The sequence below is a fragment of the Gobio gobio genome, assembly GCF_949357685.1.
Source record: "Gobio gobio genome assembly, chromosome: 11".
In the NCBI taxonomy this organism is placed as follows: domain Eukaryota; kingdom Metazoa; phylum Chordata; class Actinopteri; order Cypriniformes; family Gobionidae; genus Gobio; species Gobio gobio.
In genome coordinates this window covers 15,007,665-15,022,345 of record NC_137104.1, presented here as the reverse complement: position 1 = coordinate 15,022,345, position 14,681 = coordinate 15,007,665, and the positions used below count along the sequence as shown (strand labels likewise).

At 37.7% G+C, this 14,681-nt stretch overlaps 1 protein-coding gene across 1 annotated transcript in view; it reads left to right on the top strand.

The window, feature by feature from the left end:
- Positions 1 to 14,681, top strand: part of gabbr2 (gamma-aminobutyric acid (GABA) B receptor, 2) — a gene marked incomplete at its 5' end in the record, with an annotated part of 280,013 nt that overhangs the window by 168,279 nt on the left and 97,053 nt on the right. Inside the window, one exon of the mRNA XM_079830006.1 lies at positions 3,825 to 3,995. Within this exon, the coding sequence (XP_079686132.1) occupies positions 3,825 to 3,995 (171 nt within the window). The remainder of the gene's footprint in view (positions 1 to 3,824; positions 3,996 to 14,681) is intronic.

The window sequence follows — 14,681 nt, the reverse complement described above, 5'->3', positions numbered from 1 at the left end:
CCTCATTAGTGCCTGCGCAGATCAGTCGAATGAGGCATCTACGTATATATATGTGTGTATTATATATATATATATATTATTTATGCATTTTGGCAGACGCATTTATCCAAAGTGACTTACAGTGCCCTTATTACAGGGACAATCCCCCTGGAGCAACAAGGAGTAAAGTGCCTTGCTCAAGGACACACTGGTGGTGACCGCTGGAATCGAACCAGCAACGTTCTGCATATCAATTCCATGGTTAACCCACTGGACCAACATCTCACATATATTTGATCGCGCCAGTATTTTGACCTTATTCGCCGGAAGTTATGGCGCTGGGAATACTAGAATACATTCGTCTGATAAGAGGTAAAAAAATAACTTAAATACTGTTCGGTTTCTTGTTTCGTGTCTTAAGACGTTAATGTGTCGCCACGAGCCACATTGTTTAATATGAAGAAACAAAGACACCTACATCTTGGATGCCCTGGGGTTAAGCAGATAAACAAAAAATGTGTTTTTGGGTGAACTATCCCTTTAAGGCACTTAAAGGGTTAGTTCACCCAAAAATGAAAATTCTGACATTAATTACTCACCCTCATTTTGATGAAATCGGAGAGTTCTCTGAGCCCTCTGTAGACAGCCTACGCAATTGCAACTTTGACTCTTCAAAAAGTTCATAAAGATATCAGAAAACTAATCCATATGAATTGAATGGTTTAGTCCACATTTTCTGAAGGGACTCGATCGCTTTTTATGATGAACAGATTGAATTTCAGCTTTTACTCGCATATAAACTCAACCAAACTTGAATAACGTGCAAGAACAAACCTCTTGTTGAAACTCAAACAGGCTGCGTAACCAATGAGTTTCATTCTTGTGTGTTACGCAGCACGTTTGTTCTCGCACGTCATTCGTTTGTTTGGCTTCTTTTTATGTTCGCTGATCAATATTTATGTGAGTAAAACCTTGCATCACATATTTTTGTTTTTAAAATGGAAAATTGAGCTGCAGTTCTATGGCTGTTTTGCCCTCCAGGCATCCACGACATCACGTGACTGAAAGCTGTGAAATATAGACCCTGAACATAAGACCACCCCATTTTTTTCTTATACTCAGAACAATGCATAGCAAATCTCAACTACATTATTTTCTATTTTGTCACAAAATGTAACTATATTATCACCCAGCTGTTTATATAAAGTTAGATATACTGTATAAGTATATCCAACTTTATCCGCATACATACGTTATACTTGCGTAGGGCGTTACTATCTAACAAATCTCAATTTTATTGTTTATATCCTAAAATGTAAATTATATCGCCCAGCTCTAATCTAGCATCTAAATGCTTGCTAAATTATTGAAGTTATAAACATTAACATCATGATTTTCTGTAAAGCTGCTTTGAAACAATGTGTATTGTTAAAAGCGCTATACAAATAATTTCGACTTGACTGGAACGGAGCCTGAATCGCCTCCTTGTATCAGAAAGTAGACCTAACAAGCTGTATTTAGACCATGTTCCCTTCAGCACTGTGTTCATGTGATCACGTCACCACTTCATTCACCAGAGGGGCCACAAATGAGATGAGATGAGAAACTGTTCACACAGCTTGCCAGAGGTCAGGGGTCACGGCCAATGCACACTTTAGAGCAAAAGTCAATTCCATTTCATCCTCAATTCTATTCACAGGAAAAGTAATTTAGTTGATCCAATCCCAAGCAAAGGACTGTCCTATTCCGAGTTCATTTTCAGGTAAAACCCTGATGTAGACAAGAATTGAATAGAACTTGTCACATTTTTATATTGAGGTGCCTTCTTGTGCTCTTGAAATGCAGTTTACTCTGTTAGTACTATATGCAAATTGCTGCTTAAATCACCTGCAAATTCAACAAGCCATCCATATAAATTCTCACAAAAACATCAACATGTAGCTTTTGAATGATTACATTTTCATTCACTATTCAGTTTAGATTTTTTTTTTTTGCCTTGCAATGAAAATTTCACCGAATTGAATGTGCAACCGCGTACCCGACAGACATTTTATGACTGTAAGCAAAGAGTGTGCTCCTTTAACAAGTATAAGACGGCTTTTGCTATTTGAACTCAAAGCATTTCCATATGTTTATCTCTGAGAGACTAACAACCCTCAGGATGTATTATAACCGGAGGAACATTTGTTAATCTACTGACGGGAGCACTGGCATAAAAATCATACCATGATGTTCTTGGCTTGTTTTTCACTCCAGCTGAGGCTTAAAATGCTCTGCCTGGTGTTTGACAACATTAAAGAGGGCATGTTTTGAGCAAAAAAGTCTTCAAAAGTGTGAAGCCTCTTTTAAACGGCCTCCTTTTAGAAAGCTCAAAAGATTTAAACATGCTTAGCATGCAATACTTGAACAGTATATAGAAGCGTTTTAAAAGAATCTTATTAATATTTGTGTATCTTGAGGCAGAGGAGAGCTAGATGGAGCAGAAATGCTCCATGAAGCTGTGTAAGAGAGTTTCAGACCATTCACTTGCTCACCTTACCTTCCAATGATTGGCTGATCGTGTACATGATAATATGCCTTGCATACGGAAACATTTGGGTATGTTGCATACGTCACCAAGGGTAAAAGGGTTTTGTCAAAATTGGTAGTGTTAATCCTGGAAACATCAGTTAAAATGGGTTAAAAATCATAAACAATAACAATGCACCCTCTGCCATAATTTCCCAGAAAAAGAAGTTGGAGCTAGAGCTGTCACAGTTACATTATAGCTGTAAAAGTCCCGGCTATTACAAATTACAGCTATTTACAAATGTAAAAAAACATGGTTTTGTTTTGTTTTTTAAGGTTAAATGTTTAATTTAAATTATGAATAAATTTTTCTGATACTTATGAATATTGCTCAATTTTAGCTAGAAATAAACTATATACATTAATATTATGTATTAATATTATATTTTTTTGCTGGGGTCGGTGTATATGTTGGCAGTGCAATTCAAACTCTGAACTACTGGCCCGAATGTTGAACCCTATGGAGTGCAAACACAAAATGTAATGCTTGATAATGCATCTTAATACACACTTACATCCGCAAGCTGATATGCTGAGTTTGACCATCAGCAGTGCAACCGTTCATGGCTCCACTCACCACAGGCACTCACCAAAGGTGTGAGAGCCGTCTTTTTATAGAGACGTGTAAGTGTGTTGATTCATTCACACCTACAATGAAGACTCCTGGAGTCCTGGCACACTGGCTATATGGGCCGGCCATTTGCCTTCGATCCAACATGCTGCAGAAAGCTGAACGTGAACACAATCTCAGTCCAAATACGCCATAGTGCTCTATTACACTTAAAGGGATAGTTTACCCAATTTTTTTTATTCTGTCATCATTTACTCACCCTCAAACACAAAAGAAGATATTTTGAAGAATATGGGTAACCAAACATTGACAGACCCCACTGACTTCCATAGTATGGGGGAAAATACAGGTCCATCAACTGTTTGGTTACCCATATTCTTCAAAATATCTTCTTTTGTTTTTTAGCAGAAGAAAGAAATTCATACAGGTTTGGAACAACCTGAGTGTGAGTAAATTATGACAGAATATACATTTTTAGGTGAACTATCCCTTTAATAAAAAGCTATTACATTTTTTTATAAGACTTCACAGTATCCTGTGATTTTGCACACCTTTTTCTATGATTATTTCGTAATTTTTTTAGTTTAGTAGATTTTGATCTTTCAAACAGATAAAAACTGTACTTATAAGCCTACAAAGAAAAATTGCAACTGAACAGATTTATCTGGATGAGACTTTGGCTAAACTCAACCTTATTCTTTTTCAGCTTTCTTTCGCGGCCACAACTCCTGTCCTGGCAGACAGGAAAAAGTATCCAAATTTCTTCAGGACGGTCCCGTCAGACAATGCTGTGAACCCCGCTGTGGTGAAGTTTCTCAACTTTTACAACTGGAGCAGAGTGGGAACCCTGACCCAGGATGTTCAGCGCTTTTCTGAGGTATGTTGAGAAAAATAACCTGCCCTCTTTCTGAATGGATCTTGAATCATGATATTGTGGCTCAAACTAAAATGTTAACAATGTTTGTGGAGAGTAAATATTATGTTTTATGTCCTTAATCTTGGAGCGACTAGTGTTGTCAAAAGTACCGACTTCGTTACCAAGAACACAGGGATCCGCTGATAAAAGCCTGCATTCAAACGCTCCTGTGTGTATCTGTGTAAGTGCTTGGTGAAGAGTGGCAAAGATGTCCATTTACAACATTCTAAAGCGTTGATCATTGTAGCCAATCACAGACGTATCTGTTGAGCGCATGAACACAATGGCCGATCAGAGGTGTTTAAGAATACGTTCAATGGCGCTCAAAATACTAGTGGACAATGCTGGTATTGTCACATTTTTAAAATGTCAGTACCAACTTGGTACCGAAGTCGGTACTTTTGACAACACTAGGAGAAACTAAATGTTGTGAATTTAGAACAATGGAAGAGAATGGAACCAATCCGTAAACGTTAAAATACTCTCTGATTTTAATAGTATAGCCACAAGACATAGACAGTATGCATGTTAAGATTTTAGCGTGAATAAAATCCCTCACTTGCCTTTTCTGTGTAGTTATATCCAATATTATAGTTTTTTTTTTTTTTTTTTTTTGCTTTGACACCTTAAAACCCTAAAACAGCCATAAAAATATCAATAACAACTTTCCAACTCAAATATTACATTTTGACTGTTGTGAACCGGCGACAGAGTCATGGGCGGCCAAGGCTCATTGATGCATGTGGGTAGCGAAGGCTGGCCTGTGTGGTCTGATCAAACAGACGAGCTACTGTCGCTCAAATTGCTCAAGAAGTTAAAGGAGTAGTTCACTTTTAAATAAACTTTTGCTGATAACTTACTCACCCCCATGTCATCCAAGATGTCCATGTCTTTCTTTCCGCAGTCAAAAAGAAATTAAGATTTTTGATGAAAACATTCCAGAATTTTTCTCCATAATGGACTTCAATGGGCTCCAAACGGTTCAAGGTCCAAATGACAGTTTCAGTACAGCTTCAAAGGGCTTTAAACGATACCAAACGATACCAGACAATGAATAAGGGTCTTATCTAGCGAAACGGTCAGTTTCTGCGAGAAACCGAGCAGTATTTAAGCTATTATTTTACCTCTTATCAGATGAACGTGATCATCTCTGAGCATTGAGCTCAACTTCCGCTAAGTGAGGTCAAAATACGAGCTGGGTCATAGATATAATCGATATTAGATTCCTCATTCTATTGATCCATGCAACGCTAATGAGGTATCTACGTATACATCTATGACCACGTTCGTATTTTGACCTCACTTAGCGGAAGTTATGGTGGAGCTCAGAGATGATCATGTTCGTCGGATAAGAGGTAAAATAATAGCATAAATACTGCTCGGTTTCTCGCAGAAACTGATCGTTTCGCTAGATAAGACCCTTATTCATCGTTTGGTATCGTTTAAAGCCCTTTGAAGCTGTACTGAAACTGTCATTTGGACCTTGAACCGTTTGGAGCCCATTGAAGTCCATTATATGGAGAAAAATTCTGGAATGTTTTCATCAAAAATCTTAATTTCTTTTCGACTGCAGAAAGAAAGACATGGACATCTTGGATGACATGGGGGTGAGTAAATTATCAGCAAAAGTTTATTTAAAAGTGAACTAATCCTTTAATGCTGGTTCTGTTAAAGGTGTCAGAATATACAGTGCATCGCAGTTTGTTGCGTATAGGGCTTCATAGTCGCAGACCAGTCAGGGTGCCCATGCTGCCTCGATGGGTCTGGGCTGTTCTGGCAGCAAAAGGGGGACCAACACAATATTAGGAAGGTGGTTATAATTTTATGCCTGATCGGTGTGTGTGTGTGTGTGTATATATATTTAAAGGAACACGCCGACTTTTTGGGACTTTAGCTTATTATTTAATTCTGGGGGATACAGTGAATAAGCTAAAGTCCCAAAAAGTCGGCGTGTTCCTTTAAAAAGAAAGGTACATGTCTACATTTTTGTGGTATTCAACTTTATATGCCAATTTGTATTGAAGCAAGTTAACTTGTATTGAAGCAACCCAATATATTCCTTTAACTGATGCCTTCTCATTGGAAAATGAAGTATTGTAGAGGTATAGAGATATTATATTGCTCCACATAACCAGCTTCACCTGCCCACTATGTTTTGGAAGAGTGCTTCTCAGAAATATAAGCATTGTTTTCTGTTTGAGTGTGGGTGTGTATCATTTCCCCTCTGTTTGTATTCCATATGAATAGACCCAGTAAGATTTCCCTGTGGAATTCAGTGTGGATCTCATTTCAATGACAGAGCTAAACGTAGATGGAATTGATTGGTTGAGACATTTATACATCACATGATCAGGAGTCGTGTCGTGTGTGTTTGTGTGTTTATTGTAAGCCTCTGGAAATTCCTTCCTCCAATGGGACATGTAGCTGAAACCCTCTAGGGGCAGAGAGACATTAGCGTCTCTTTCTCACACGAGCGCTCCATAGTAACCGTATGCTGTCAGAGTTCAAAGTATTCCTCAGGTGATAGATCTAAAACCTGGATCATTATTACAGATCCACCTAGCCATGGAACAGTGGTACTGCTAGTGCTAGCAAATCCTGCTGCTCTGAGAACTATCGCTGACACTGCAGTTTTTTGTTGCTGATAGAAACGTGTGGGGAAAAGGCTCACAGTGGACTGTTGCAAGATGTATTAATTAATATTTATTGTGCAAAAAATGAGTCAGTTCACACCAATATTTTACATTAGCTGATCTATCTGTGATGCTAGCCTACTATAGGACTTGTTTAAAATCAGGGAAGTTATCCTAAATAAACAATTTCGTTACAATTTATGAGACGAAGCTGACATGTTATGCTTGTAACATGGAGTAACAGGTGAATTATGGAAAGAGGATGTTCAAGTTAAAGGTTGACTTTGATTTTTTTTTTCAGAAATATCGGATAAAACGCAGGGACACGGCTGTAAATTATTAACCAAGCTCTAAGCTATTATTTTTACAATATTTGCAAATGGAAATATGTAGCAAACAAGATAAATGCCTTCCAGGTGGGTCAAAAATACAGTGATTTAAAAATGTTTGTAGCATTGTATTTGAAGATTGATGTCTAATTAATAATATTTTCTTTAACCATTGCAAATAGGACTCCCGAACAGCATTATAGTCCTATGTGATATTAATCACACTTTTATTGACTAAAATACAAACATTTACCAAGAGTAATGCAGTGTGTATTCATTATTTATAGCCTACATGCTGTAGATAAATTGTTTCGCAACATTTTTATTTCATTTTATGGGAAACCAGGTTTCTTGTGCATTCTTTAAGCAAGTGCCATATCTGTGATACTTTATTAAAGAATGTTTTTTATATTAATCTTATCCTTTTGTCAGGACATAGTGGTTATATTTAAAAGATACACATTTGTGTTTTTCGAATGTTTAACACACATGAAACATGTTGCCGTTTGAGGGCAGATGAGTTTATGGAGAGTGAGTGATAATTTACAAAGTCTTGATTTTGTTTTTTGGGTCTACTAGAATAGGTTTTCATGCTTGATTTGTTCAAATTAAGTATTGTATTTAATATTAGGGATACTGAGGGATACTTTGAACTATGACAGCATAAGTTTACTTATATTAAACATTATTTTTCTCATATTTTATATTATTTTAGCACCACTCTTCCCAGTCTGTCAGTAACGCTCTGTTTAGTTCCTGTCTCTGTGAAGTCCCTCCTTCCGATTGGTCAGCTGGACCAGTGTGTTGTGATTGGTCTACCTCTTTGAGTGTGTTTTGGAAATGTCATTGTGTCGTGCATGTTTCTGGAAAAAAACTTAAGACTACACAGTTGAGGCGTTTCGGGGGGTAAGCACTGTTTTTTTCAGAAACAGTGCTTTCTGATATAGACAGAGAATAACTCCCTTTGGAGTGGACTTTATGCTTTGTAACTTTGCAGACTTTTTAATGCTCAAACAGCAACATTATATACTTAAGAAAATTGAAAATGTAAAAAATGCATAGGATCTTAATAGGATCCCTTTAAGAACATTCTAGTGAAAGACTCAGATTAATAAAAATAAAATAAAACATTAAACATTTTTAAATTAATGTTAGGTAAAGTTGCCTTATGTCTCAAGAATCTGCATATTTATTTATAAATAAGTAAGTGAATAAGTAAATAAGCGACGCTCTGTATCTGAATGACTGAACAGCATTGTGCTCTTGCCTTTGGAGAGGTAAGGAGCTCCAGGGAGAGTTGTGTGCAAGGTGTAAATCCTTTTATCTTTGCCTCTGGATGGAGTTTCTGACACAGACACTGAGGAAGAGCTTGATCCCATCATCAGCCTGCCTGAGGAGGGCACTGGAAGCCTGATTAGCATGCCAGTGTCACGCTCTCTCACCCTCAGCAGTGCCGTATCGCAGGAGAGCTGCCTGCGCTGTGTGATGTGACATTTCAGGAGGAGGTGCATCTGTTGTGTCACACAAATTAGGAGGTGTGGATCTAGAACCTCACTTGCTGGCCTTTTCTTGGAGACTTGGGTTGACCGGGGTTTGCTGGTGTCACAGAGGATTAATAATATTCATCTCAAAAGCAGAAGTGCTTCAGTCTAATTGCAAACATGGAAATCCTTCCTTTAATACTAGGAATAAACAAAGAGATTTTCATTTGCATGTGTGTGCTTTGTGCATGAATGCTCTGGTTTTCTATCTCAGCTTGTTCCAGTGAAGTAATTTAGCACCTGTCCTGTCTGCTGCTTGATATCGGACACATTGCAGGAGGCTGTCAGTGTTTTGCCTGAGTGTCTATCAATAAGTGGATTAAAGGCTGTTCACACTCCAGCATGAATCACACTCCAGTATGCTGTTTTACAGATTAAGACCCAATCCCCTTTTTATGTGGTAAAAGATTAGATGACTTTGGCCCCCGATGAGGAATTAAACCCATTTGTCAGGCCTCACACGTTGAGTAGGATTGTGTCCGTTTGTGTGTTTGTGTGTATCAACACATAAATTGCTGTGCATTTACAGTAGATGTCTGTGAGGTGTCGAAGGGTGACACCTCTGTCCATCTTTCATATTTGTCTCTCATATATGTCTCTCACATATCTATCTATCTATCTATCTATCTATCTATCTATCTATCTATCTATCTATCTATCTATCTATCTATCTATCTATCTATCTATCTATCTATCTATCTATCTATCTATCATCTATCTATCTATCTATCTATCTATCTATCTATCTATCTATCTATCTATCTATCTATCTATCTATCTATCTATCTATCTATCTATCTATCTATCTATCTATCTATCTATCTATCTATCTATCTATCTATCTATCTATCTGTCTGTCTGTCTGTCTGTCTGGAGTAGGAATAAAGGCTAAAGTCTTCTTTATTATAAACAATGTAGTTTGCATTTTTATATTAGCCTGGATGCCAGCCGAACTTAGCCACGCCTACAACATTTGAGGTCGGGAAGTTTGGTCTGGACTTGATCTGTTGTGGAGCAACTATGCTCGAACCAGAACTGTTTGTCCAATCAAATTGTCAGGGCGGGCTTTATACGATAATGGACAGATGATCAACAGTAATGTAATCGCCCACGTCACCAAAGAGTGAGGGTTGAATTCGTTCTAATCCTAAACGGAGAACTTGTTCGTATATACATTCACCTGTATTTTTTCGCTTAAAAATGATGACGAGTTGGTTAGTACTCTGTGTATTCTTAAATTATTTTTTACAACACCGGCAAAGATCGTTTACACTCATCTTCTTCTTCTACTTCTTCCAGCGTGCCTGCAGTTGAGTTCTGTTGACAACTATGCATCGCTCCGTTGCTCTGATTGGTTGTAGATCTATCCAATTGAGTGCAGAGGCATTTTCTTTCCTGGTTCGGTTGAAACACGCCTCATAATCACAGCCCAATGGAGCAGTATCAGACTCATATTCTACAACCCCAAATCAGAAAAAGTTAGGACAGTATGGAAAACGCAAAAGAAAAAAGAAAAAAAAGAAGTGATTTCTAAATTTACTTTGACTTGTATTTCATTGCAGACAATATGAACACAAAATATTTCATGTTTTGTCTGGTCAACTTCATGTCATTTGTAAATATGCATCCTTTCCTGTCATTCAGACCTGCAACACATTTCAAAAAAGTTGGGACAGGAGCAATGTAGGGCTAGTAATGAGGTAAAATTGTTAAATAATGATGTGATTTGAAACAGGTGATGTCAACAGGTGATTGTAATTATGATTTGGTACAAAAGCAGCATCCAAGAAAGGTCTAATCCTTTAGGAGCAAAGATGGGCCGAGGATCGCCAGTTTGCCAACAAATACGTGAGAAAATTATTGAAATGTTTAAAAACAATGTTCCTCAAAGAAGGATAGGAAGAGATTTTGATATTTCACATTCAACAGTGCATAACATAATTAAAAGATTCAAGGAATCTGGAGGAATTTCAGTGCGTAAAGGACAAGGGCGCAAGCCTAAGCTGAACAACCGTGATCTCCGATCCCTCAGGCGGCACTGCATCAAGAATCGTCATTCATCTATAAGCGATATCACCACATGGGCTCAGGACTACTTTGGCAAACCTTTGTCAAGTACCACAATACGTAGTTACATCCACAAATGCCAGTTAAAACTGTACTGTGCCAAAAGGGAGCCCTATTTTAACAGTGTCCAGAAGCGCCATCGACTTCTCTGGGCTCGGAGGCATCTGGGATGGACCATCACACAGTAGAAACGTGTACTGTGGTCAGATGAATCAGTATTTCAGGTATTTTTTGGGAGGAATGGACGCCGTGTGCTTCAGACCAAAGAAGAAAAGGATCATCCAGACTGTTACCAGCAACAAGTCCAAAAGCCAGGGTCTCTCATGGTATGGGGTTGTGTCAGTGCCCTTGGCAAAGGTAACTTGCAATTCTGTGAAGGCACCATTAATGCTGAAAAGTACATAGAGATTTTGGAGCATAATATGCTGCCATCAATAAGATATCTTTTCCAGGGACGTCCATGCATATTTCAACAAGACAATGCAAAACCACATTCTGCACACATTATAAAGCCCTGGCTGCGGAGGAAGAGGGTACGGGTACTTGACTGGCCTGCCTGCAGTCCCGACCTGTCTCCAATAGAGAATGTGTGGTGCATTTTGAAGCGCAAAATGCGACAACGGAGACCCCGTACTGTTGCCCACCTTAAGACTTGTTTGCAGGAAGAATGGTACAAAATTACTCCTGAAACACTTCATCACTTGGTGTCTTCAGTCCCTAAACGTCTTTTAAGTGTTGTGAAAAGGAATGGCAACATTACAAAGTGGTAAATGCTTTACTGTCCCAACTTTTTTTGAAATGTGTTGCAGGTCTGAATGAGAGGAAAGGATGCATATTTACAAATGACATGAAGTTGACCATACAAAACATGAAATATTTTGTGTTCATATTGTCTGCAATGAAATACAAGTCAAAGTAAATTTAGAAATCACTTTTAAATCACAGAAATCTTTTTTTTGCGTTTTCCATACGGTCCCAACTTTTTCTGATTTGGGGTTGTAACTAGAATCTGAGTATGACGACGACGACGGCTAGTTTTATATATGAAAAACACAATTTTATATTTGCGTTTGTGACCTTGGACCACAAAACCAACGTCATAAGGGTAAATTTTTTGTAATTGAGATTTATACACAATCTGAAAGCTAAATTAAGCTTAAAGATAAATAAGCTTTCTATTGATGTATGGTTTGTTAGGATAGGACAATATTTGGCAGAGATACAACTATTTGGAAATCTGGAATCTGAGGCTGCAAAAAAAGTCTAAATATTTCTTACTTAAATTAAGGAAAAATGTATATTTCTTATAAAACTGTATTTTATGTATATATTTTATTTATATTTTATAATTTTTTTTTCAGAAAATGGCCAAAATTTGCAACGTTTCTATAGCTTTATATGTTTGACCATTATTAAGCATGTAAACCAAGAAAAATGAATGATGATATTAATATCGTATTAATGTACTGTATAAGTTATCATATGAAATCATATTCAGATCATATACACATTCCCTATATCTGAATTTCCTGAAAGTATTTAATCCTTTGCCTGCATCCCATCCAGGATACAGCAGTAACTAAAAGCAAATGTTTACAGATATGTTGGTCTGTGTGACTATCCCACTTGCGTCAGACCAAAGGTTCTTCATCTCTCTCACTCTCTTCTCTCCCTTTCTCCCTCTCTCTCTCTCTCTAAATGTGTGAAAATGAAGCGAGAAAGCGAGTGTTTTAAGCAGGTCACCATATGGTTTCTCTACTGTACATGCACTGTCCTCTTTTACACCAAGGTGCTCCATTAGTGACCCATTGGACACACTCCAGCAGCTTCAGTAATGGGGCTCTTTTCAGGTGTACATATACGTGTGTGTGTGTGTGTGTGTGTGTGTGTGTGTGTGTGTGTGTGTGTGTGTGTGTGTGTGTGTGTGTGTGTGTGTGTGTGTGTGTGTGTGTGTGTGTGTGTGTGTGTGTGTGTGTGTGTGTGTGTGCGTGTCTGTGTATCTGTGTGTCTGTGTGTGTGTAATGAAGTTTCTGCTTGTTTGATTAGTGATTAAACATTCAGGCAACACAAGCACAATCGGCTGGCTCAGCCGAGCTAATTGCATTCCCTAAGGAGATGATCCTAGCACAAGTCGTCCAATCCTCCTTTCACGGATCGGACCTCATGAGCAGTCCTATATCTGTGCGCATCAGCTCGTGTGCGTGCGTTGGCCATTGCGTTGTGCTTTGTGCCTGTTCGCGTCTGTTTCAGTTTAAAGGCTCATTAAAACCGGTGCTATAAATAGATGCATATGTTCCCTTGGCCGCAGCGGTGCATTAAACGTGTTAGCTTTTTCTCACTCTTCGACTGCATTGTGTCTGGCCTATCCTGATGCGTTCCCTGCTCCTGGAGGACGCGGGAATCCCGACGCTACTGCACAATCCAGTATAGACTTGTCCAGTTACATCAGGCTGAATGTGTCTTTCTCTCACATCTGTCCCCCAGAACACAGGTGCATGAGGCCAGTGGGAGTATTTCAAAACAAAAATAACACATGGACAAAGATTAGTGCACATAGGACATCTGTCTTTAAGCATCAAGGGTCTCTTTTCTTGTCTTTGCTTGTTGTGAGAGTCCGGGGTTTCATGAAGAGGAAAAATGCACATGTATGTTTACATAGCTTTACTTTGGGGACAAGATTGCAGAAGCTTCCCTTGGGAATGTCCTCAAAGGTAAAATTATAAATATTTTTAGGGTTAGGAGTAGTAGGCTAACATTATAAATAGGGTTATAATTAGCTGTATATAAAAGACTATAATGCTGTCTATTATGGTATGTCCTCATTTAAAACAGGTGTTTTAAAAAAAAACATTTTGACTAAAATATGGGGACTTTCTAAAAATGTAATTGCAGATATATAATATAATGTATAAACATCAAATTATACTGAGAGATAAAGGTATTCTATTATAAAAGGAAAAGTAGCTTCAAAGCCAGAAGTTTCTTACATAGTGTCTATATATAAAGTAGGGCTGTCAAAAGATTAATCGCGATTAATCGCATCCAAAATAAAAGTTTGTGTTTAAATAATATATGTGTGTGTACTCTGTTAATTATTATTTATATATAAATACACACACATTCATGTATATATTTAAGAAATATTTGCATGTATATACTGTATATACAGTTATATAATCTATAATATATATACATAGAAATGTTTTATATATAAAAATAATATTTTTTTCTTAAATATATACATGCTTGTGTGTGTATTTATATATAAATAATAATTAACAGAGTACACACACATATATTATGTAAACACAAACTTTTATTTTGGATGCGATTAATTGCGATTAATCTTTTGACAGCCCTAATATAAAGTAATAACAAATTTAGTATATGTGTTAATAAATATTGTTAATATGTTAACATGGTCACCTTTTGACAACCTTAAAAATACATTTGGTAAAGTATTGTTTTTTCTCAAATTTTCTTAAAGACACTTCTGTCCTTTTCCTGTTCTCACAAGTATGGCAATCACAAGTAAGCAAACACCCGAAACATCCTAGCAACACTCTAGCGACTGCCTATGACACCCTAGCAACCACAAGCGAATGTGCTAAAACCTCTCTAACACTAGCGATGTGCTTAAAACCATTCAAAATATCTTGGCAGCCACATAGCAACACCCTGACCAATAATTGTAGTATTGTGTAAAAACTTAGTTAAAATGATTCAAAATCAGACATGCCAAATAAAAACTATTTCAAAAACAAGTAATCTCTGAGCATCCCCTTCTATTCTAAGTTGAAATAATGCTAGTTTGCATTCTCAGTGCCCATATACAGATGAGATCTGTCAGTGGTGGGTTACATTATCAGGCCACTGTCCTCTGTCAGACCTCATTGTGCCGTCAGCATCATAGAGAAGATCCCGGCTGACACGCACACACCTTCCTATACATCTCCAAATGTAGCCAATCACAGACTTGTGGCGCTCGGCCGCACGGGGACCTGAGCAGCCTGGAAAATGTAGCTGATGATGGACTGCTGTGGGTTTAGAAAAAGAGGGAAAAATAAGGCAGTGACA